The sequence below is a fragment of the Girardinichthys multiradiatus genome, chromosome 24 (assembly GCF_021462225.1).
Source record: "Girardinichthys multiradiatus isolate DD_20200921_A chromosome 24, DD_fGirMul_XY1, whole genome shotgun sequence".
Classification (NCBI taxonomy): Eukaryota; Metazoa; Chordata; class Actinopteri; order Cyprinodontiformes; family Goodeidae; genus Girardinichthys; species Girardinichthys multiradiatus.
Genome location: NC_061816.1, coordinates 206,613 through 227,586, shown reverse-complemented (window position 1 = coordinate 227,586; position 20,974 = coordinate 206,613). Strand labels below are relative to the sequence as shown.

At 40.9% G+C, this 20,974-nt stretch overlaps 2 protein-coding genes and 1 long non-coding RNA gene across 5 annotated transcripts; 1 reads left to right on the top strand and 2 right to left on the bottom strand.

Moving 5' to 3' along the window:
• Positions 1–3,138: 3,138 nt before the first annotated feature.
• LOC124861732 (sorting nexin-9-like) lies at positions 3,139–8,835 on the bottom strand. 3 transcript variants are annotated; one of them, XM_047355662.1, is made up of 17 exons: positions 8,572–8,835; positions 7,624–7,710; positions 7,483–7,557; positions 7,257–7,356; positions 7,049–7,193; positions 6,667–6,751; positions 6,460–6,585; positions 6,210–6,327; positions 5,927–6,057; positions 5,726–5,829; positions 5,287–5,390; positions 4,917–4,994; positions 4,732–4,808; positions 4,556–4,645; positions 3,671–3,785; positions 3,506–3,597; positions 3,139–3,419 (listed from the first exon to the last, which is right to left on the bottom strand). In XM_047355662.1, exons 1-17 carry the CDS (start codon positions 8,581–8,583, stop codon positions 3,372–3,374), a joined length of 1,587 nt encoding a protein of 528 aa, XP_047211618.1. In that variant the 5' UTR covers positions 8,584–8,835; the 3' UTR covers positions 3,139–3,371. The 3 variants fall into 3 exon arrangements, with proteins under 3 accessions (XP_047211618.1, XP_047211619.1, XP_047211620.1); XM_047355663.1 differs by having other exon boundaries at positions 7,049–7,190; positions 8,572–8,832; XM_047355664.1 differs by lacking the exon at positions 8,572–8,835 and adding an exon at positions 7,859–8,544.
• On the top strand, positions 5,967–14,057 carry LOC124861735. Its single transcript, XR_007036729.1, has 2 exons — positions 5,967–6,091; positions 13,116–14,057. It is a non-coding gene; the product is annotated as an uncharacterized LOC124861735 (long non-coding RNA).
• Positions 13,612–18,005, bottom strand: LOC124861734 (CD59 glycoprotein-like). The gene is made up of 5 exons (XM_047355665.1): positions 17,930–18,005; positions 17,777–17,854; positions 15,749–15,850; positions 15,596–15,669; positions 13,612–14,120 (listed from the first exon to the last, which is right to left on the bottom strand). Exons 2-5 carry the CDS (start codon positions 17,829–17,831, stop codon positions 13,998–14,000), a joined length of 354 nt encoding a protein of 117 aa, XP_047211621.1. The 5' UTR covers positions 17,832–17,854; positions 17,930–18,005; the 3' UTR covers positions 13,612–13,997.
• Between the last annotated feature and the right edge of the window lie 2,969 nt (positions 18,006–20,974).

The following is a 20,974-nucleotide window of genomic DNA, read 5'->3' as shown; positions in this document are numbered from 1 at the left end:
ATAGTAATATTAATAATGATAATAATAGTAATGATAATAATAGTAATGATAATCATAGTAATATTAATAATGATAATAATAGTAATGATAATAACAATAATGATAATAATAGTAATATTAATGATAATCATAGTAATATTAATAATGATAATAATAGTAATGATAATAATAATGATAATAATAGTAATATTAATGATAATCATAGTAATGATAATAATAGTAATGATAATAATGATAATCATAGTAATATTAATAATGATAATAATAGTAATGATAATAACAATAATGATAATAATAGTAATATTAATGATAATCATAGTAGTATTAATAATGATAATAGTAATGATAATAACAATAATGATAATAATAGTAATATTAATGATAATCATAGTAATGATAATAATAGCAATGATAATAATGATAATCATAGTAATGATAATAATAGTAATATTAATAATGATAATCATAGTAATGATAATAATAGTAATGATAATAATAGTAATATTAATAATGATAATAATAGTAATGATAATAATGATAATCATAGTAATATTAATAATGATAATAATAGTAATGATAATAATGATAATCATAGTAATATTAATAATGATAATAATAATAATAATAACAATAATGATAATAATAGTAATATTAATGATAATCATAGTAATGATAATAATAGTAATGATAATAATAGTAATGATAATAATAGTAATGATAATAATGATAATCATAGTAATAATAATGATAATAATAGTAATGATAATAATGATAATCATAGTAATATTAATAATGATAATCATAGTAATATTAATAATGATAATAATAGTAATATTAATGATAATCATAGTAATGATAATAATAGTAATGATAATAATGATAATCATAGTAATGATAATAATAGTAATGATAATAACAATAATGATAATCATAGTAATATTAATAATGATAATAATAGTAATGATAATAACAATAATGATAATAATAGTAATATTAATGATAATCATAGTAATGATAATAATAGTAATGATAATAACAATAATGATAATAATAGTAATATTAATAATGATAATAATAGTAATGATAATAATAGTAATGATAATAATGATAATCATAGTAATGATAATAATAGCAATGATAATAATAGTAATATTAATAATGATAATAATAGTAATGATAATAATGATAATCATAGTAATATTAATAATGATAATAATAGTAATATTAATGATAATCATAGTAATGATAATAATAGTAATGATAATAATGATAATCATAGTAATATTAATAATGATAATAATAGTAATGATAATAACAATAATGATAATAATAGTAATATTAATGATAATCATAGTAATGATAATAATAGTAATGATAATAATGATAATCATAGTAATATTAATAATGATAATAATAGTAATGATAATAATAGTAATGATGATAATAGTAATGATAATAACGATAATGATAATCATAGTAATATTAATAATGATAATAATAGTAATGATAATAACAATAATGATAATAATAGTAATATTAATGATAATCATAGTAATATTAATAATGATAATAATAGTAATGATAATAATAATGATAATAATAGTAATATTAATGATAATCATAGTAATGATAATAATAGTAATGATAATAATAATGATAATCATAGTAATATTAATAATGATAATAATAGTAATGATAATAACAATAATGATAATAATAGTAATATTGATGATAATCATAGTAATGATAATGATAATAATGATAATCAAAGTAATGATAATAATAGTAATGATAATAATGATAATAATAGTAATGATAATAATATTAATCATAGTAATAATAATAATAGTCAGTAGAAGTAGTGTCAGTTCTTTGATTCTCTGCTGGTTTGGATCAGAACTTCTGAATGGTTCTTCTGGTTTACCAGATTAACTCTTTAAAACTCGCCTGGAATGAAAAAAAGGTCCAAAAATCACAGAACTTTCATTCCAGTCCAGTTCAGTTTCTTTATACTGCAGCAGTTTACAGCGTCAAGATAAACAAATCCAGTTTATATACAGAAATATATAATCAGTCTAATCAAGACTCCTGTTGAATCCATTTGGATCCAACCTTTCTAGAACGATGCAGTCAGGTTCAGTTAATTATGCTGAATGATCCTGTAGTCAAGGTGCAAAGCAACAACTCTTTAACGGGAAGAAACCTCCAGCAGAACCCGAACCAGGCTCAGAATCCACAGCCATTCTCTCTGCAAGTAGTGCTTTGTATGTTACAGAAAATAATAAAGATTCTGGTCTGTTGAAATTGAGCCCAAATTAGGATGAGCTCTCAGACCTGTTGAAATGAAGCGGACCATCCAAAGAAACAAACTCTGCTCCATTTATTTGAAACAAACCCACTGTTGCTGCTGATATCAGAGTGTACCCACAGGTAACAGGTTATCCCAGCGGGTTGTTAGCTGAGGTCTTAATAGAGAAACCCTTTTAGTTGGTTACAGTTACTCCCTCCTGTAGTGACTCTATATAGGTTATAAAGTGTAACCACTGTGAAGCAGTCCCATGTTATCCTAGTAGGTTGTTTGTCCCAACAGGAGCTCGGCCTTCTCTTCTAGCCGAGGTCTTTGATGGTGAATCCTTGTCAAAATGGTTACAGTTACTCCCCCCTGTAGTGACTATATTGGTTATAAAGTGTAACCGCTATGAAGCAGTCCCAGGTTATCCTAGTAGGTTGTTTGTCCCAACCGGAGCTCGGCCTTCTCTTCTAGCCGAGGTCTTTGATGGTGAAACCCTGTCAGAGTTGGTTACAGTTACTCCCTCCTGTAGTGACTCTATATAGGTTATAAAGTGTAACCGCTGTGAAGCAGTCCCAGGTTATCCTATTAGGTTGTTTGTCCCAACCGGAGCTCGGCTCTCTCTTCTAGCCGAGGTCTTTGATGGTGAATCCTTGTCAAAATGGTTACAGTTACTCCCCCCTGTAGTGACTCTATATAGGTTATAAAGTGCTGTGACACAATCATTGGTTTGAGTTTTATTGCAGAAGCCCATTCTCCCTCTCTGATGTCATAATATGAATGAAACGGTTGGAGGACATGGAAAACGCCCACTGTTCCACTGTTAGAACATTAAAGACAGAACTGAGTGACGAGGTAGAAACGTTATTTATTGTTTTAGACAAATCATCAGGAATAAGAGTGAAAAATATTTTGAAATAAATCAAAACAGAAACTGGTAGTCTCATGTGACCACCTCAGTAACAGGTAAAAGGCTTTTATTTTGTTAAGAAAACATCAAGGCTTCTATTTTGTTAAAACAGTTCAAAGGCTTTTAATTTGTTAAGATAGTAACGGAAGATGACTTCACCAGGCTCCATCCTCACAGGGTGGTGAAATGACTGAGAGCTTCTCTCAGCTTGTCTGTAATCTGTCCAATCAGAGAGCACACAGGAGGTGATGTCACAGGTCGGCTCACCTTTCCAGACCCTACCTCTTCCCCTCCTGTCAGCTTACCTGTTGGTAGAAGGCCACCTGTTGCTCCAGGTAGAACTGCAATACTCGGTTGTAGTCATAGATCCGGTTGCTGTGGAAATGGTTCATCTCAGCTGGAGGAGACAGGAAGTGACATGTTAGGTTCTGAGTGCGCTCAGTGTGATGTACTGTTTGTAGTCCAGTCACCTTGCAGGGAGTAGTTCATGCAGCTGAGGCGCTGGTTCATGAGCTTCTTGTCGCTGCTGCTGATCCTTCCTGCAGAAACCAGACGATCGGCTTCCTTCACCTTCTCCACTGCAGCCTACACGCAAAGCATGGTCCCTTCATTAAGCCCCGCCCATAGGCTGTGTTTATATGATGCAGTTATTTACACTGAATAACCTGAAAGCTACAAAATAAAAGCCTTTATTTGAAAACTTTGATAGAATAAAACTACACAAAACTAAACAAAAAAATTTGGTTGAACTCATTAAAAAAACTACAAAATTAAAGATTTAATTGAAAAATTACAAAAAAGCTGTAAACCATCATGAAATGCTCTAATATTATAAATCTACATAATAAAAGTTTAAACTGATTTTTGCCAAAGTACAAAATAAAAGCGTAACTGAATAAAACAGCATACTTAAACAAAAGCTCTGAGACCAGGAGCTTTGAAAAAATAAAACTACAAACAACGTTAAAGAGAATTCTTCAAAATAAAAGCCACAATAAATGAAAGTAATCACTAAAAAGAGCTTCTTTCAGTCATTTTCTTCTATGTGTCCACTGGCTTTGATGCTCTAGATCAGGGTTGGCCAACTCCAGTCCTATAGGGCCGCTGTCCTGGATGTTTTATAAAGGGGTTTCTGCTCTAACACAGCTGGTTCTGGTGGAGAATTGGCTTCTGGACATGTTGGGTGGTGTAGGAACCTGTTAATGACTCGTTCATTTGATAGAAGCGCACTGAACCTGGGAAACATCTAAAACATGCAGGACACCAGCCCTTAAGAACTGACTTTGGACAACAGTGCTGTTTAACAGATCCAGTGTATTAGAACCTAGTGTTAATGTGTATAATACCAGCAGTACCTTGTGTACACAGATTATTTCAGGGAAGCATCCCAGCAAGCCTTTATATTCGCTGTTGGTCTCCAGCAAGAAGTGGAGATCTTTCTGTGGCTGAAAACATCACGTTGATTCATATTAAAAGGTGTTTTTATTTGTGTGTGTGCTTGTGTCTGTGTGTGTATGTGGTTGTATGCTACCTGTTGCGCAACGATCTGAGCGATCTCCTCATATGTTTTTCCAGCTGCTGTCAATGCGTTCGTCAGCGTCTCCTCTCCTATAACATAAACATTTCCTTTAATCAAAGTGAAATTTCAAAAACTTAGATGTTCCAGCGTTCTTGAAAGCACCATGGCTTAACCCCTTTACCTCTGATTGACCTCACCTGGATACTTGCTGCTGTTGAACACAGTCGAGAGGTTCTTGAAGGCTTGACCAATCCGCTCGTACTCTTTAGGCAGAGCTGCATCACAAAAAGCAGAGGTGAATAATATGCACTGGTGAGGAACTGACGGAGAACATAATGCACACATCATGGGGTGGAGGACAGAGAACATAGGTCACAACCTGGAGAACATAGTACATGTGTCAGGAGGTAGAGGATGGGATGCATGCATTATGAAGTGGAAGACAGGGTGCATATGTGATGAGATGGTAGAAAGTGGCTGAGTGACAAGGTGGAGGACATGGTGGATACAGATGAGTAAACCCTGATAACTGTGTGTAAAAAGAGTATGTATGCTGGTTTTACTGACGTCCAGTGCAGCGTTTCCAATGTGTGTGTCCGACGTTCAGCAGTTCTCTGACTCCATCGTCCATAGACTTGGTAAACCGACTGTAGTGCTCACACTTCTGTTCCCTGCACAACAATACTCATCTAAACACAATGTAATCACCTGCTGCAGACTCTAGAAACCTGCTGCAGACTGTAAAGACCTGCTGCAGACTGTAAAGACCTGCTGCAGACTCTAGAAACCTGCTGCAGACTCTAGAAACCTGCTGCAGACTGTAGAAACCTGCTGCAGACTCTAGAAACCTGCTGCAGACTGTAAAGACCTGCTGCAGACTCTAGAAACCTGCTGCAGACTCTAGAAACCTGCTGCAGACTCTAGAAACCTGCTGCAAACTCTAGAAACCTGCTGCCTACTGTAAAAACCAACTGCAGTGTGGACTGCACTCAGACAGGTAGCTTACACTTGGGCCACATCCAGCTCTGCAGCATCAGGTTCAACCAGGCTGAACATCATCGGACCCACTGTCTCATCTTTCTCCGCCTTTCTTTTCCCAGATTTCCAGTCCTGAAACATCAGAAAACCACCAAAGCCAATCAGCACAAAGAACCAGATTTCCTCACATCTATGAGACCTCACCTGCAGGGTGTAGGCCCTAACCTACCCTCTCATCCTTGTAGGTGAGGAAGAGCTGGAAGACTTCACTCTGAGAGACCACGGGGTGGCGACACATCCGAGTCATCCAGGCCTGCAAGCGCTCCATCCTTATCCTGATGAAGTCCTCATCAAACCTACCTGAGAGACCAGATCAAACTCAGTGATGCAGAAGGTAGTAGACCATAGAAATGTTACAGGTGTTAAACAGATAAAGTGGAGTAGATGTTTAGCAGGTTGGTTGGGTTATACAGCTGTTTGAGTCAGGTTTCGTTGCTATAGCGACAGCTTACCTGTCACTTGTTTGTCAGGCAGGGAGGGGATTGGCAGCAAGGAGCCAAACTTCTCTAGCAGACGCTCATACAGCCAATCAAAGTGCTTGTAGCGATGATTGACTGGTCTGTTGGTGGTCTGCAGGACAATGTCATTTTGAGTGTCACCGTCATAATGAGTACTACAGACTACTACAGAGTACTACAGAACAATGTGCAGTACTACAGACTACTCTAGAATACTACAGTGTATTGCAGACAGTGGGCTCACATTGGGAGTGATCTGGTACTCAATGAAGCTCTTCAGTCCATATAGTTTGGACTCTTTCTTTGGATCAGCGATGATGCAGTCCAGAGCAGACATGGGGTAAAGCCAGACTGGTCCCACCTCCCCCATCTGATTGGACGGAAAGCAGGAGTCAATCACGGCGCATAAAACAGGGATCTATGACAGTGACCAATCACAGTGATGACTCACATAGACAGGAAGGCTGTCTCTGTCGTTCCCAGGCGGACTGGTCAATAGGAAGACTTCTGGGCTCGGTCCTTTGGAGAATGGGAACCTAAGGACAAACCGCAACACTGGATTCTACTGGGAACTATACTGTGTTTTACTGGGAACTATGCTGGATTCTGCTCTAAACTATTCTGGATAATGCTGGAATCTTTATGAAGTTGTACTAAGAACTAAACTGTGCTGTACTGGGAACTTTACTAGAATCTCTTGAGAGTTATACTTGATTGTGCCATGAACTACAGTGTGTTGTACTGGGAACTACACTGAAGTACACTGGAAACTCTCCTGAACCTCTGGTACAGAAAGTCGAGCTCATGTTGACGTGTCGTGAAGAAGTGATTACTTGTTGAGGGAGATCTTGACGGAGTGTCCATGGGTACTCCATCCTGAGGTCCCGGCCTCCTCCGTGGGGCCGTTTCCATGGTAACTGCTGACCGATTGGTCATCCCAGTCGTCGTCCCACTCACCGTCATCATCCTCCACAGCTGCTGGAGATAACTTTTCATTTCAGAACAGTTGCTTTCAAATGAAACAATGCAGGTGTGTATTACCTGGAGGGGACTGTTCATAAGCTTGAGTGTCCCATCCCTCGCCTTTCCTGACGCAAGCCCCGCCCCCTGACCTGGATTCTCCGTCTCCTCCACCACCAATCTGAATCATGATTAAAGGAAGTAGTTTGAGCTGAGATTTGTTTGTTCTTGATAGCCACCAACAGCAGAAAGATGATGATGATGATCTGGAGGAGGAGCTGAGTTTGTGACCTATCATCAGACTCACCTGTAAATACCCTTCAGGTACCAGCCCAGTCTGTCCGCTGGAGTTCTGAGCTGCGATCCAGCCTCCTCCCACAGCCTGTGCAGCAGAGACCAGTTAGTACTGAGTGTGTTCTGGGAGTATTTCTGTAAGTACTGAGAGTACCTGGTCGACGATCGTCACCGTCTCTCCCTCTCTGACTGACAGCTCGTTGTTTCCAGGTTCAGCTGAGAAGTCATACAGAACCAGAGCCTAAAACAGAACAAAGACCCAAACCGACTTGACTGCTGGGAATAAATGAATCGTTAAACAGGTACCCAGACTGAATTTAAACTTCAAATGGTTCTGCTTGTTTGTTGTGTTGGTTCTACAGAGACCAACATGTGTTTGTTTCCTTCACCTTCATGGTCAGGGCGGGTGGGAACCCAAACAACTGAGGTGTAAGGTTCGTTAAATCCCTTGTTTTGTTACTGACTGGTTTTTCTTACACTGGAGGCTACAGAACGGAACCACAGCATCAATGATTCTGGTTTTCTTGCATGTGTGGTTTATTCAGTGCAGGTCCAATGATTAAACCAACTCTACGTCTAGTTTTAGTCCTGGCCCAGTCTGTCCACATGCCTTGTTTTAGGTTGGTTCCGGTCATCAAATGTAGAAAAACCCTATGCGGTTGCCATGGTGATATATGGACGGGTGAAGGTTCTGATCCAAAACACCCTTTTAAAACTAACTATAGGAAGGAGGAATGACACCAGATGATTTTGTTCTGGTTCTGGTCTCCAACCAGCAGGCAGCTGGGACCATGCTGGTTAAACTGGTCAACCTCCCAGAATCCTTTACCAGCTGCTACGATGTTTTATTTCCGTGTTCTGTTCACCTGTAGGCCCCGCCCACCTTGCCGCCTTGTCTTTGATCTCTGCAGGTGTTAATAGTACCGACGTGGAAGCCTCGTGCGCAGGTGATCTGTGTGTTTTGGACTCCACCAGATCTTTGAGGTACCGCTCGAACGGTACCTGTGCGCGAGCTGTTTTCTGAAATCAGCTGTTTTTCTGTCCGGACTTTCTACTGCACCTCTGGTACCTGGTCCGGGTCCGGGTCCATGTCAGGTCTTACCTTCACAGCCATGCTAACGTCACTGCAGATGGTTCCGATCCGCGCGCGGTTCCGATCACAGATCCATCCTGTCCGCTGTCTTCATCAAGCTGGATGGATCGCAGTGGTGGCGTCCGGTTGTTCCTTTCAAAGTAAAAGCCTTCTGGATTCAGTTCTCCGTGTTCTCAGCACAGCAGCAGCGATGGTTCCATAGATGGACCCGGTCCATAACTCCCAGCCAACTTTAAAGGAGGCATAACTGCGCACAATAAAACCTGCATCCCAAACTGGTGGCAACTTCACGCTTTGTTGTGAAAGTCAGCTTCCTGTTCCCCGGTGTTGACGTGTGACGTCACACTTCCGGAAGAAGAGGGTGTTCCCTGAACAGCGTCGGGTTGAACACACTGTTTAAAAACCACATTTATACACTGATTTTTGCCGTTTTAAATCATTTTACACTTTAAAACAGCAACCAGAAATAATACTTTCAGCTTACTGTCTATGTTCTTGATTCAGACTGGCACCTAACATAAGCCATTACTATAATACATGTGCTTTTTATGTACACATAGGTCAAACGGCTTTGAGTAAGGCAGTAGCAGCTCCTTTCATAACGTTCATATGGATTTGGTCAAGGATCCCACTATTACCATATCAGGCCAGATGGCTCTTAGGTTTCCAGTCTTCCTAACCTCATGTATGAAATAACTCTGTACATTCATTTAGTCACTCTCTCAACCGAAACACAGCAAGGTTTGGAACATGCCCGATGCCCAGGGCTCGTGTTTAAAGACAGCCAAGTTTTTAATTAAACACAGTTAACCATCTTTATGGTCCTGTCTTCATTAGTTGGTCATGTCTGACGTTGATGCCGAACTCCATCAACCAAAATCATCTAGAATAGCAGAAGCAGTAGCTTAGGTTTCCACCTAATTCAACAGTTTCAAGCCGAAGTGGAGCCGGGATATTTTCTGGCCGTGGGGGATGACCAGAACCATTGATACTTCCATTCAGTGTGTTGCATTTTTACTGTTCTACACTTATAGACTTAAAGCTCTTCAACAAATGACTGAACCTGTGTATTTCCAGAGATGTTTGTGTGCCTGGCGTTTTCAGGAAATTCTCATTTCAAACGAATTTTGTAGCTATTTGTAAAGAGACATACTGCGTTCCATGAAAATACTTATTGGACTCAAAGTTGAGGTATCCCATAAAGGCCCCCAGTGTTTGACACTTGGTGTGACTTGTGTTGCAGAGTGATTCCAAGACGCATCTTGTGTTGATATTTAGCAATGAAACCAGTCATCATTTGGAGGTGACCAAGCATCATTAAAGGGGGTTCCAAACATGGGATCATCAACTGATGTAGACATTGCATGAATAAAATGGGCTGGGGGTTCAGGTCAGTCCTATGGATCCACCTTTGTAATAACAAAAATCCCAGCCATAAAAGCCACCGAACTGCTTTGGGTTACAAAGTAACGTCCGAGCCACTGAATGAGAGCTACAGATCAGCACAAACGCTTCAGAAACATGATGCTTACCCTGTATGCCTTGACAGTCAGCGCCTTCAGTCTCCATAATGCCGTTTCTTTGACTAATGGTGTTAGTAATGTAAATATGGATGGCTTACCAGACCCAAACCATAACACAAACATTTGAAAGTGTTTTTCCCTCACACCTGGACGCAGTTCCGAAACCTGACTCTGAATTGCCTAAATGCTGTATTTTGAACTTTTGAAGACTGGTGCTCCATCCCAATTCCAAATTAATGTCGGGTCATGTTTTCCAAGAACTCTATGGTCACATAACCAGAGACAATCCCTCATGTTTTGGCATTGTGATTAAGACTGGCACTATGCTCTTGCAGAAGCTGTTAATCTGTGCCCAAGGGCTGCAACGATTAGGGAAAATCTTTAAAAACATAAACTATATCTAAATATTTCAGTGGCAATCACCATGAAGCACATGCAGTTCACTTAGGTGACGGCAGAGGACACAGTCTCAGTTGCCTGTGCAGTGGACTACATATCCCACGATTCATTGTGGGTCAGAGCAGCAACGGCAGAGAAGAGCACCAGAAGTTTGATAAATGACCTGTTGGCCCGCCAGCAGTCAGCTGACCAGGCGGTCGCTGCTCTCTCTCTACCCGCAGAGGACACCTGACTGCCAGCTCATTGTTCTCAGGCTGCTGCTGCTTTCACCACTGAGTGGACGTTAAACACAGATGTGACTCAGATGAGGTCTAACGGTTCAGTGTGGGTTATTTCAGGGTTTTATTTGTTACGGAGTAAATCTGTTTAGCCGCATAACTGGAGAGTTTATCTGGAAATGAATAATTCCTTCGTCTTCATTCCAAGAAAAAGTAAAACCTTCCCTATATTCTTAAGACAAAGGACCTCTTTTCAATCCTTTGACATAGGAATGGTCTTTAAGAAGTAAACAAATTATTGGTAATCCACAACCATGTTTTATTGCATTGCCTAATTGACTGTATGCTGAGTTTGACTTTGACCTCTGACCTCAGGGGTGGTTCCTTTTCCATGTCCTGTTTGTTGGACTGTCTCTCTCAGATGGGAAGAAGCTGGACCACTTCTAACACATTAATCCACATCATTGCTAATAAACTATAAACTGACAGTTTTGCAGCAAAAAACTAAAAAGGCATCCTGTCCTGCAAGAGAGGCTGCAAGACTCAAGTGGAGTCTGTTGACATGGTAACCCTTGTACTGCATTGGTATAGTCCAATCACATTTCTGTGGAAGCCTGATTTCTTCCTGTCTTCTCATCGGGCCAGAGTTGCTCTTCCAGAGCCTGTTTCTGGTGTTTTGTCTCTGCTTCTCGTCTTGCTAACTCTGCTCTCAGATCTGCCCAGAAGTAGAGGAGGAGGGAGCCCAGCTCGGTTACCACGCCTGAAAGCTGCACCCCATTAGAACGGGTTAAGGTCGGCCATTTCTCTCATTATGAAACAAATAAACCAAGACTTACATGTTCAACCATCCTTCAAGATGGTGAGTCGGTTCTCATCCACAGTCAGTGAAAAGGAATCTGTTAGAAAAGCTCATGCTTGTTGCTGGACATGAACATTTTACAGTGCAGTTGTGTTAAGTTGATGTTGGTTTCAGCCTGGGTGGAGTAAGGGTGCCACCTATTGGTGAGATTTTTGTTGCTTTAGGTGGTGCAGACTGTTCCCTTCTCTAGTTGATGTGCGTTACTGACTTATTGTAAGTCATTCTTTATTAATCCCCACAGGTGAATTAGTTGAGTGTATTGATGTAGTTTCGTCCTGCGATGTGAAGTTATGTCGATATTTGGACTGTTGTAAATAAATATATATAAATAAATAAACTGAAACTATCTCTGTAGTTATGCTGCTATAGGCTTAGGCTGCTGGAGGACATAATGACCACTTTCACCCTCTTCGCTACATTCTCACACTACTCTCCAATTTTTCATTATTTGCTGTTATTTCAGTTTTTAACTTTATATTCTCTCTTTTCTCTTCCTAGAAGCTACACCTGGCCTGGCTCTGTGTCTACCTGTGACACCTTTCTGGAGAGGGGAATCGTCCGAGCTTCTGCTGGTAACAACTTAATGCTCACCTTCTACAGATGATCCACATGGCCCTGTCTTTCAGTGTTTAACCCTTTCTCTCTCCTAGACATGGCTACTGACTGAGCTTCTACTGTAACTAACTCTATGTTCTCTCTTTCAGACTCTAACCTTGAAAACTGGATCAGAGTTTATCTGTTCTTTCTTTCTAGATGAAACGACTAAAGGAGCTACATCCATTAACATTTACTTTTCCTTCCCATAGAAAGTACTCCTGGATCAGTGTTTCTTTGTTCTCTTTGTGTCTCTGCTCTGTTCTCTCAAACCTCCAGTCGGTCGTGGCAGATGGCCGCTCACACTGAGCCTGGTTCTGGTTCTGCTGGAGGTTTCTTCCTGTTAAAAGGGAGTTTTTCCTCTCCACTGTCGCTACATGCATGCTCAGTATGAGGGATTGCTGCAAAGTCAACGCCAGTGACTGTCCACTGTCTCTACATGCTCATCCAGGAGGAGTGAATGCTGCAAGTCACTGACTGGATGCAATCTGCTGGGTTTCCTTAGATAGAAAAACTTTTTATCCAATTTGAATAAATAACTGAATCTGACTGAACTGTTCAATGGTTAGGATTAATTGGAATGTATGAACCTGACTGTTGTGAAGAACCTTGAGACGACATGTGCTGTGAATTGGTGCTATATAAATAAAACTGAATTGAAGTGTTGTTGGCGTGCTGCGCCTCGATAACCTTTCTTCCCTGAGCACAGGCGGTGTAATTGGTTGGGTGCTGTACTTATTTTCCTGCTGTGCTCTTATCAGTAATTATTTGAGTTTTATATGGCTTGATTAATGTGACGCCTAAGTCATTTAACTTAGTAGTTAAAGGTAAATTATCTTCTGTAGTAGTTAATAGGCACCTGCAGTGAGTTTATGACCAGCAGGTGCCACTGCTGTACTTTGTATCTGTTGAGTTTTCTTTGAGTAAATTAATATGGTTTTCATTTCTATTGTGATTTAGACCACATCCCTCCATCTTCGTCATGCCTGTACAGCTGCTCTAACTGCTCATTAAAGATTCAGAGAAACCTCCATCTACAGTTTATGTCCTGACTGACACCCAGTGATTCATCCTCCAGCTTTGACTCATTCTGTTTAGTTCAATTAATGTCGAATCTTTTTCAACCATCTTCCACTGAATGTAACTCCTAAAGCTGGAGATGAGAAATTTCTCATTATTTATTTTTGAGAATTAAACACCTAAAATAAAATGGTTTTTAACATCTGAATGTTGTTCATGTGCTCCATCCGCAGGGGGCGCTGCAGCGGCAGTCTGTCTTAGTTAGCCTGCAGACTCTGCAGCTCACCTGCGGCTGTCTCCAGGTGTCTCCAGGTTTCTCCAGGTGTGCTTGTCAAGCTGTTTGAAGGATTTTTCTGTGTTTCCAGATGTTTTATTTTCCGTATAAATTCATGTAAGAGTTTTAATCAGCACAGTTTCATAAAGAATAGAGGAAACATTTCTTATTCTCTTTTCAAGCCCTTTTAATGATATAGCTGGTTGCAGGTCAATGATGGAGTCAGTTACAGAAGCAGGACATCTAGAAGTTTCTGGAACATGTTCCTCAAACATTTCAGTAGTTAATGTGGAAGTAAGCAGGTGAACAGATCAGATCTGTAGTTTAATTATTGATTAATGTGATCTGGTACATCTTGGTCTTTTATTAATGACTGAAAGACCTCCATCAGCTTCCTGTCCATCCATCAGTCTGATCAATTCGGACACCAGGGGGCGCTGAAGATGCTGATACTTGATCCCATCCTGCTGTTAGCTGAGATTAGATCCCACACTGGGTCATCAATAAGTCTGTTACACAAGCTGACTGCATGGGGCGCTGCGGAGCCCTCAGTGGACACACCACCACATGACCAGCACGGAGGCCAGCAGACCAATCAGAGAGCTGGCTGCACAGGAGGGGGCGGAGTTACACAGGTCAGAGTCACAGCACTTGAAGTAGAAGCTGGACACCTGGAAGGAATCATTGACATGGTCAAAAATCAGCTTATACTATCAGCAGTATTCTACATAGACTGGACCAGAACCAGTCTACACAAGAATCAGTTTAGAACTAACCAGGAGTAGTTTGGACCAGAATCCGTTTTTAACTGAAAACCCAAAAACATGACCCATCTGCCCCAATCCAGCTTGGATCCAACGCAGAGCCAGTCTGCACCAGAATCGGAACCAGTTTGGACCGGCATCAGAACAATTCTGGACCAGCGAGAACAGCTCTGAGCAGCTCAGAAGGGTGTTAAACACAAAGACCTGATTTCAGTTGTGAGTCCATCTATGCAGGTGTTCTGTCAAAGTGGTTTGATGTGGTCTTTGTGCGGTCAAGGAACCGCAGGAACCAGAGGAACCTGCACAGAACGTCTCCTTTTTGAGATGTTGAAGGAGCTTCAGCTTCAAGCTAGAAGGGCAGTCTTATCTACAGATGGTTCTGGAAGTCTCTCTGGGAGGCTAAACTAAGGGTTTGGAGATCTAGTAGATGCTGCTCCAGCCTTAAATGGGTGAGATCAGAGTCTGAGATAGACAAGGAACAGAATCAGAACCAGAAATTTCAGGCCAATCCAAATAAAAACCAGCCTGACCAGCTTTTTAAAGATTTTGCTGCATTTTTGTTTGTTCATGGTGGAACCTTCTTAAACGTTTTAGCATCATCCTGACAGATGAGATCATGCTTCCTTTCTGTTGTTTCTGAACTGAAAGGGAAGCGCCACTGAGACCTCCACCAAACTGAACCAGAACCCCGCTGAATTTTCATCATCAGTGGACCAAAGGGCAAAAACAAAAGCAGTCGAGACAGAAAAGCCACATGGACTGAGCTGGTGGAACCAGGACCAGGGTCTGAGCTGGTGATCATTTCTGATGGTACCAGAACCAAGCTGGTCAGATGACAGCCAGCAGTGTGTTTCAGCAACTAGTCCCTGCTTCCAGTTGGAGTTGATCAGTTCAGGACTCCTAACACACAAAGAGGCTGAAGAGTAAAACCTATCTGACCTCTAGACCAACCAGAGGATCAAACAGAACCCAGAGCTCATTTTTAATGTCCAACAGAACCAGAACCAGCTGGGTGACTGGGAGAGAGGTTGTCTTCTGACTAGTTTCAGACCTGATCTGTGGTTTATTTGTCCTTGACCAAATAATTACTACCTGAATATACAGGTCCATTCAGGGGTTCTGACTGTGCAGAGACGGGTTCTGACAGGACTGATGTTCCTACCTCCATCTGTCTGGTTTAGACCAAGACCAGCAGTAGGATTAAAATGAGTAGAAACGTGAGTGACGACCTGAGCTGGTTGGACCCGGTCCTGGATCAGACAACTTAATCGACCTGAGCTCTAAAGGTTCATTTAGCCAGATGGTGTTCTTAGTAAATACAGGCTCTGGTTGATTCTGGTTCGGCCAGAAGTCGGCTGCTGTATGAATGATGGAGCAGATACCTGGGGGAACATCTGAGACAGGCGGTTCTTCTCACAGTCAGAGTACTTCATACACTGACGAAAGGTCATCCCACCTGCAGAACAACAGCAGAAACAAGCAAACCTGAGCTGCTGGGATCTCTGAGGTCAGGAGGACAGGTGTACCATACGGACCTCTTTCGTTGAGCGTGAGGCATGCGTCGTCGTAGCTGCAGTCTCTTTGTTTGGTGCAGCTACCGGTGTAGTCCTTACAGCTGTAGCAGCGGATGGCTGATCCTAAAATCACAGCAGCACACCTGGAGTTCATCTTAATGGTGGTTTATGAACAGCATCAAAGATTCAGAGACTGTGCAGAACTTTAACCATGGTTCAGGTTCTGGATCAGACATTTCACAAATTTCACTTCTCTTTCTTTGGACTATGGGAAAATTCCTGAAATCTTTGTGAACTCTTTTGAATGTCCCTGGAAAATATGCAGAAAGTGCCTAGAATGTTTCTAAAAGGTTCCCAAAATGTCGTTGTGATTTTTTAAAAACTTTTTATTTTTCAACTGTAAAGGTTCCTTCCTGTAAAATCCTCTAAACCTTCTGTTCCTAAAAAATGAATTCCCCAAACGTTCTTGTACTGTTTCTGAAAGTTGTCCTGAGCGGTCCCAGGAGTCTCTATCCAGAGAGGTTCCAAGGTATCTGTTGTACCTGAAGCTTTTTAGTTTCCTCAGACATCATCATGAAGGACATTTATGAGTCAGCCAATACCAAGAGTATTCTGAAAACTGAAGCAGGTGCAGCAGAAAGCCAGGTAAACACCTGCACAGGAAACTACCCTCTACAGAGCACGTGCAGAAGAAAAGTTTGTCCACACCTCACTCTGGAAGACAATAAAACCTCTTTAATGTGTGCTGGAAAAGTCCTGTTCTGTCTGTTTGGACCTTTAAATATGCTGAAAATGAACCACTTTGTGTCGATGTGGACTGGGGAACTGAACCCTCTCACTAAAAGATCTGAATAGAACCTGGGCTGATCATGGTTGGCCTCCTGCTCAGACTCTGACTAGTGATCCAGATCGAACCGATTCTTTTGAACGGCTCCTTACTTTGAACGAAAGGACTCGAAAGGACTCGAGTCTTAGTGAGAGACGTTCTTTGTTTATTACTACTTTGCTTGCTGATAATGCTACTTGTTCAGTTCAATGTAATTGAAATGATGTTATATTAATTAGGCGAATAAATGCAGAAACAGAAGGGGGGCAGGTACCAGCATACATGGCGCCGGCTCATTGCTCCCAGGTTGTTTTGGTCACCAGTCATGGCGGCAGACCTGTGGCGCTGTGTGCGACATGGCTGCAACGCCGACACATGCAGTGGGAGAGAGAGCAGGAGGTCACGGCGTGCTCGTCGCTCAAGGAACAAACAATAAGTGGTGCAACAAAAAGTTTGTACACCTCATATGGTTCATGTTTCCAGTTGCCTTGTTAGTTATAATTAATGCTACAGTTTGTGATTTCTATTTTTGCCAACGCAACTCAAGTTCACCTTTTTTCTTCTATTTTGTTACATTTTTCTCTTTATTTTCGTTCTATATTATATATAGCATTTTAATGCTAGTAATGCACACACTTGTAGGGAAGAACTACAAGGATATTTGATATTTATGTTTTAATATTTTGTATTTATGTTTTGGGAAAATATATACATAAAGTTTTTTTTTGTATGAACATACTGTGGTTCTATTTTGCACTTTTTAAATAAAATATTCTTACTAAACACAGATGATTTGGTTGTACATTTCACCCACACATGCCAGGTTTTCTAAAATTAATATATTTAACACTATATTAGGGGTAAAACTGCCTATTCTTTGTAAAATGCACATTTCTAAAAACGGATCATTTCAGCGGCGGCGCCTCAACGGATCTTGAAGATTCGGTTGGTTCCGCTCAACGACCCATAAGTCCCATCACTAACTGACAGGGCTCGGAGATGCTGCCCCCTTGTGGTCAGACCCTCAATTTAATTCCTTCAACCTTCAGCAGCAGATTAAAACACATCAAACATGGAAACTTTTTCTTTTGGAAACCTTTAAATCCTGAATCTCTGATGAACCCAATATCCCAGTTTCTCGACTAATTTCTCACACACAGAACCAACAATCAATATTCTTATTAATGACCTTATTAACAGTTGTCAGTCAGAACCAGACATACCAAATCCAACCAGAGAGAAGCAGACGAGCAGGCAGATCACCAGGGAGCACTTCATCTTTTTGCAGCTTACAGTCTCACCTGTAGACAGAAACAGGGTGTGATTGAAGACATCAACTGTCTGTGGACTCCTGTAGCTACTCTCTGTGTACTCACCCAGCAGCAGCAGCAAGACTGTTACTGATGAGGATGAGGAGTGGAAACTGAGCCACTCACACTGAAGGATGACTGCACCTCACATGCCCCGCCCACTGGGAGGAGCCTGTCTCAAAGGCCACCATTGTTTTCAAGTCCACCCTTTTTGACTGAGGAACTCGAAGGTGGACACAATTAAGCATCACTAACATACCTGCAGGGACAGATTCTGGATCAACACGTCTCAGAACCAAGTCCAGACTGCAGGCCCATCTGGAATCAAACAGAGACATGTACAGGCTGCCTGTATGTGTCAATCCGAGCAGACACTTTCTCTAGGTAGCTAGGCTGAGAGCGACCGTTATGTCTTCTCTGTTAATCGTCCGCTGCTTCTATAGAACTACCTCCTGTTCATCAGAATGGTTCATGTAAGAGGTTGCGTCTGGGCAGAGAAAATTAGTTAGGGGTATAACAATTTAAAAATTGTTTATTCTCATTGTGGTTTTTTCATTGTGGTGCTAAACAGCCTGATTACTAACAGGCCTCTAAGCCTTCATGCTAGTTACTTATTTTGGGTTGTATTTTAACGTTGCAACCTCAAACTTTACTTTAATGAATAGTTTAAACACTGATCCGCTGAAACACTTTATATTTGTTAAAACTGTCACTATGTCCTGACAGTAAAATATTAAATGGTAAATGGACTGAACTTATATAGCGCCTTTCCAGTCATACAGACCACTCAAAGCGCTTTACACTTGCGCCACATTCACCTAGACGCACTCACTAACACTCACACATTCATACACCGATGCGCAGATTGGTAGGCAATTTAAGGTTAAGTGCCTTGCCCAGGGGCACACCGACATGTGGCAGGAGGAAGCTGGAATCGAACTCACTATTAAACAGATGGTCTGTGAAAAATCCAGCTCTTCTGGTTCCTCCCAGTGGTCCGTCTGCCATTTGCAGAAAGAAATACACTGGTCCCTGTCAGAAACATCCAATAAGAGCCAGGAAGAAAATCTTAGGATTGTCAATCACACTTGCATACGCGCTGGTCACACCCCTTTTCTGCACAGCGTATACTGTCGTTGACATTTAAGATTGCTGGTGTGCTGCAGCTTTGCAAATTGCAAATAAACAACTACCTAATATTACAGGAAAACTGCCAATTTCTGGAGTGGCACCTACTCAGAAAACAAAACGGATAAACAGAAGAAGACCTATGATGAAAAGCAAGCTGCACGTTCACGGCAGGCTCTGCTGTGGAGGGAGGGCAGAGAGCAAGAGGGAGGGACCTTTAAGGTGTGCTTGTTCAAATTTTCAGGCTAAGTCCACAGTTTTCACAGAACTCCTTACTACAGCTTTAATATTTGTATTAATTATACTTGAAAGTACATGTGGAACTAAAAGGGTTGCTAAAATAGGCTATTTTTCTTTGTGTTCGCTGAGCTGCTAACTCCAGATGTGACATCATGTCTGTTCGTTTGTCAAATTGTGAATAAAATCGCTTTAGGCCGCCATTTTTAGTGTTTCATCACTTCCTGTGATGGCTGATTACACAGCATGAAGAATCGTTTTTTCAAAAGGCTACTGGTTTCTAATTTGGCAAATTATATTTTTATAATATTTTAATGTTTTATTTACCCTTCTGATTTGAATTGTGAACTGGTTGTTGGACACATAAAAACTATTGTTCCTAATTAGTTCAAAATAATTTGACCTCGTCCCAAACTCCTTAAGCCAAACCTTGGTTCAGGCGTCATTTTATTTATCTTTTTCATAGTTTAATAGTTTTCTTCAAACTTTCCATAGTTCTAACTCCAGTTGAATGTTACTAGTGTAGTTTGTTGTTTTTAAATGTAATTATTTTTTAAATCAATTTTGGAGATAAGTCATGTGTGTTTATTCTGTATATGTGTGCAGGGCTTACTGTTAACTGAACACCAAGGCTTGTATCTTCTCTTCCATCTGTTACATAGTACTGCCATTTTGGGCCGGGATTACCAGGACAATACCAGACCGACCAAAAGTTGTTTGGCTAAAGTAAATAATCAAGCATTGTTAATGATTTTGTTAATAATAATTCATTATAATTATTAATAGTTGCTAAGAGCCCAAGCAAACAGTCTATTCAGTGACTGCAAGGTGCCCAGGACGTGTTGCTGCAAAACGGGCTCGAACAGCTGGTACCTAAAAGTGCTTGACGGTTGGTATCGGGTGTTTTTGCTGAGATGCTGTGTCCAACGGACTCTGACGTCTTGTCCTTCATTCAGATGCAACTTTCCTAACCTCAGTCCTGCTGCCATTTTGTTTTTAGGGAGAAGAGGCTTTCTCCTTCAACCCTTCCAAACAGCTAGACTGGTACAGCTTCATGACCTTTAACCTGCTAACTGAGGCCTGAAGAGTCTGAGATGGAGCTCTTGGGTTTTTGGTCATTTCTCTGAGCTTCATGCTTTGATCTTGGGCTGAATCTGCTGGGACTTCTACTCCAGGGAAGATTGGCAGCTGTCTGAGCTGTTTTCCTCTTGGGAATAATCTTCCTCTATGTAGGAGGATGGGCTTCAGATGGTTTGGGGATGACCTTATAACCCTTCCCAGGTTAATAAACAGTTGCTTCTCTGAGGTCATTGCTGATGTCTTCTGCATACAAAAATAAGGTGAAGAAGTAAATCTCCATCAGCTGAAGTTGTCTTTGGTGGCAGAGTGGGGTTCCATCCCTGCATTTAAAAGCACTTTCTTTATGTGTGTTGTTCTTATGTGTCGCTGGACCTTTTCCAGTCATTTAGAGGATAATAAAGGGAAGTGGTTCCGCCTTTCTGTCAAAGTTTTTGTGGTTTTATGGATCAATAACAGCCAGGAACAGAGCAGTTCAGGGTCATTCCAAGGACAGCCTCTGCCTCTGTGATGGTGAAACTGAACGACAGCTCCGTCTCCAGTTGTTCAGCTCAGCTCAGATGATGAAAAGCTCCAGTGTTCGCTTCTCCGACAGACCACAGCCAAACAAGGAGCTTCGGTGTGAAGCTGAACAAAGAGCAGATGAGGACAACAACAGCGGCTGTGTTC

What these genes read in the sequence shown, in the direction of transcription:
- LOC124861732 (XM_047355662.1), bottom strand. An exon ending in CGGTGACGATCGTCGACCAG is followed by an intron (nt 7,558 to 7,623) that starts GTACTCTCAGTA and finishes TCTGCTGCACAG; the next exon opens with GCTGTGGGAGGAGGCTGGAT. An exon ending in AAATAATCTGTGTACACAAG is followed by an intron (nt 3,786 to 4,555) that starts GTACTGCTGGTA and finishes CTTTGCGTGTAG; the next exon opens with GCTGCAGTGGAGAAGGTGAA.
- LOC124861734 (XM_047355665.1), bottom strand. Translation starts at nt 17,831, where the DNA reads ATGAAGTGCTCCCTGGTGATCTGCCTGCTCGTCTGCTTCTCTCTGGTT. An exon ending in CCTCACGCTCAACGAAAGAG is followed by an intron (nt 15,670 to 15,748) that starts GTCCGTATGGTA and finishes GTTGTTCTGCAG; the next exon opens with GTGGGATGACCTTTCGTCAG. An exon ending in TGTCTCAGATGTTCCCCCAG is followed by an intron (nt 14,121 to 15,595) that starts GTATCTGCTCCA and finishes GATTCCTTCCAG; the next exon opens with GTGTCCAGCTTCTACTTCAA.